This window comes from Lindgomyces ingoldianus (assembly GCF_010093535.1).
Source record: "Lindgomyces ingoldianus strain ATCC 200398 unplaced genomic scaffold BDR25scaffold_76, whole genome shotgun sequence".
In the NCBI taxonomy this organism is placed as follows: domain Eukaryota; kingdom Fungi; phylum Ascomycota; class Dothideomycetes; order Pleosporales; family Lindgomycetaceae; genus Lindgomyces; species Lindgomyces ingoldianus.
This window is the reverse complement of record NW_022985237.1, coordinates 116,255-119,338: the sequence shown is the minus strand read 5'-3', so window position 1 is coordinate 119,338 and position 3,084 is coordinate 116,255. Positions and strand designations below refer to the sequence as shown.

The window sequence follows — 3,084 nt, the reverse complement described above, 5'->3', positions numbered from 1 at the left end:
CAGAGCTCTCCCAGCAACCAACCCATTGCTATCAGCAACATTCCGTACAGCAAGACAATCCTAGAACGTTGCCTGGTCGAGTCCCTCGAAGAATACAACGACACTACACAAAACTGGATAGCAGCCGCTCGCGAAAAGGCCGAACGCTGTCCTGCCCTCTCTGCCGCTGACCTGGTTGAGCTTGGAAAAGAAGCTGGCTTACGAGTCGAGCTCAGCTGGGCCCGCCAACGATCTCAGAGCGGCGCTGTCGATGCAGTGTTCCACAACTACCAATCACGACATGATGGAGGCCGTGTGCTCATCCAATTTCCTGCCGATGACGACAATCAAGTGCCGAACTCACGCACAAATCGGCCGCTCCAAGGACTACAGAGTCGTCGGATTGAAGCGCAAGTTCGGGACCGTCTACAGATCTCACTACCTGGCTATATGGTGCCAAGCCGCATCGTGGTGCTGGACCAGATGCCATTCAATTCTAATCGTAAGGTGGACAGAAAGGAGCTCGCCAAGAGAGCTAAGACAGTGACCAAGAGCAGGCTATCTCGGGAGCGCGTGACCCCACGCAACGAGATGGAAAGCGTGCTCTGTGAGGAGTTTACTAACGTTTTAGGAGTGGCGGTCAGCGTCACGGAAAATTTCTTTGAGCTTGGTGGACATTCCCTCATGGCGACGAAGCTTGCATCGAGTCTCGGCCGGCGCTTGAATACCAGCCTGTCTGTGAGAGATATTTTCAGCAATCCTGTCCTCGCCGATCTTGCCTCGGAGCTATCTCTCAAGCTGGGAGCGAATGGAGAGGCGGAAGCATCCGCTTCGGTACAAGCAGACAGCGCTCCCTTCGAGCTCCTTCAGGTGGGCGACCGCTCGGACTTCGTGCAGAATGAGATCACTCCACAACTGGGAGATCGTTCGGCCAAGGTTCTTGACGTCTACCCCCCTACGCAAGTTCAGAAACGGTTCTTGCATGATCCAACAACAGGAAATCCACGAGTCCCTCCGGTCTTTATCATCGACTTCCCTTCCGATACGGATTGCGAGAGGTTAGCCAGCAGCTGTGGGGCCCTAGTGCAGCATTTCGACATCTTCCGCACTACTTTCGTATCCGTCAAAGGCACGCTGCATCAAGTGGTTCTAGAAAACCTTGCTGTCCCGATCGAGGTAATTGAAACGGATAGCGACATCACAAGTGCGACCCGCTCGGTAGTGGACATGGATCTCAAACAACCCCTCCGCCTTGGACAATCATTACTTCGCATCGCCATTCTCAAGCGACAACCATCAACGGTGCGAGTAATACTTCGGATGTCACACGCTTTGTACGATGGCTTGAGCTTCGAGCACATTGTACTCTCCCTACATGCCCTCCACAACGGCAACACACTTACAACGCCGTCAAGATTCGCCAGATACATCCAGCACATGGTACAAAGCCGTGCACTCGGCTATAACTACTGGGGCTCCGTCCTACAACACTCCTCAATGAGCGTCATCCCAGACGTGCGACGCAATCTCGAAAACGCGCCCAGACTCAGCGGAACCTACATCGTGGAGAAGACCATCCCATCGCCCTTCCTAGCTAGATACAAAATCACGCCAGCCACAGTCTTCACAACAGCTTGTGCCATCATGCTAGCAAAGGAAACCGGATCCACCGACCTCCTCTTCGGCCGCGTTGTATCCGGACGGCAGAACCTGCCGAGCACGTCGCAGAACATCGTCGGCCCTTGCACCAACGAAGTCCCTGTACGGGTCCTCATCGACGAGAATGCCACGCTAGGAGATGTCCTTCAGAACGTCCAATCACAGTACGTCGACAGCCTGCCCTTCGAAACCCTAGGCTTCGACGATCTGAAGGGCAACTGCACAGACTGGCCCGCTTCAACAACAGATTTCGGCGCCTGCACCACATTCCAAAACTACGAGATGCGACCTCAAAGCCAGATTCATGGCCAAAGCATCCGACTTGATGGGTTTTCGCGCCATGATGACGAGGAGGAAGCTAAGGAGGGCGCCGATGGCTTGACGAGGATGGTGTTGCGCGAGTCGCCGCTGCATAGTGTGGAGATTACGGGTATTCCGGAGGCGGAGAGCTCTAGGTTGAGGGTCATTGTGAATGGGAATTTGGGGAGGTTTGAGGAGAAGACGGTGGAGCGGATTTTGGAGGAGCTTTGTAGGGCGTTGGCGCTTTTGACGGGGAGTGAGCGGGTGTTGATGGGTGATGCGCTTGCGAAGTTTTGAGAGAGAGGTTGGGTGGGGAGGCGATGACTTTCATTTGTTGGGGGTTTTATATAGCGTCCGGAAAGTTTCGAGCTAGAGACTAGGCAGTTGAGATTATCGCTTTTGTTAACTGGTGCTCTTATACAGCGCATGTATGTCAGAGTTATCTAGTCTAAAAAGTTCGCCTTTGTAGATTACAACCTTCTTTTGCGTGTGGATGAAGTTAGTTTTAAGGGTCGATTAGCGGCTTAATTGCTATTCTCTTCTAGTACTTTGTTTGCTAGTCTCTAGTTTTTATAACTGCCTTGATTCTTTTTAACGTTAAATTAATTAGCGTCTTTATAAGATCTTAGAGTACAGCTCGCTAAGCTTCCTTAGCAGCCTTAATAAAAGCCTCTCTATTAGCTTCCTCTAGTCTCTATCTCTCTAACTTAGGGTGTAATTTATAGATTTTCTTCTTAAGTGCCTACTAAAGGTGTTTAATTACATTAAGGTTAGGCAAGTAGAGTAGCTACTAAAGCACGTTAATGTCTATAGCATTTAGCTATAGAGTAGTGTTGTAGGCAGTGTGTATTAGTGCGTTGTCTATCTAATAGAGAGTGTCTTTAGCTAAGATAAGCAGAAGACCTTCTTCTAAAGTCTAGATGTACAGGTGTACGCTGTAACTATTCTGTGTAGTTTATAGATCTCTCTCTATTGCAACAAGTTTAGATTAGCTGTTATACTAGAAGCAGCTTTAGAACATTTGCGCTATGTCTTTACTTATATCTACCTTCTTAATTATCTTATAATCCTACTTCTATGTTAACATACAAAAGACTTATACTTGCTTGTAGCTCTTTCCTCTCTCTGCTAACACCTTATTAGAAT

The 3,084-nt window shown here is 49.5% G+C and overlaps 1 protein-coding gene across 1 annotated transcript in view; it reads left to right on the top strand.

Annotated features, from left to right (window-relative positions):
* BDR25DRAFT_320559 (AMP-binding-domain-containing protein) overlaps positions 1 to 2,235 on the top strand; it is a gene marked incomplete at both ends in the record, with an annotated part of 13,183 nt that extends 10,948 nt beyond the window's left edge. The window contains one exon of the mRNA XM_033691911.1: positions 65 to 2,235. Within this exon, the coding sequence (XP_033539542.1) occupies positions 65 to 2,235 (2,171 nt within the window). The remainder of the gene's footprint in view (positions 1 to 64) is intronic.
* Between the last annotated feature and the right edge of the window lie 849 nt (positions 2,236 to 3,084).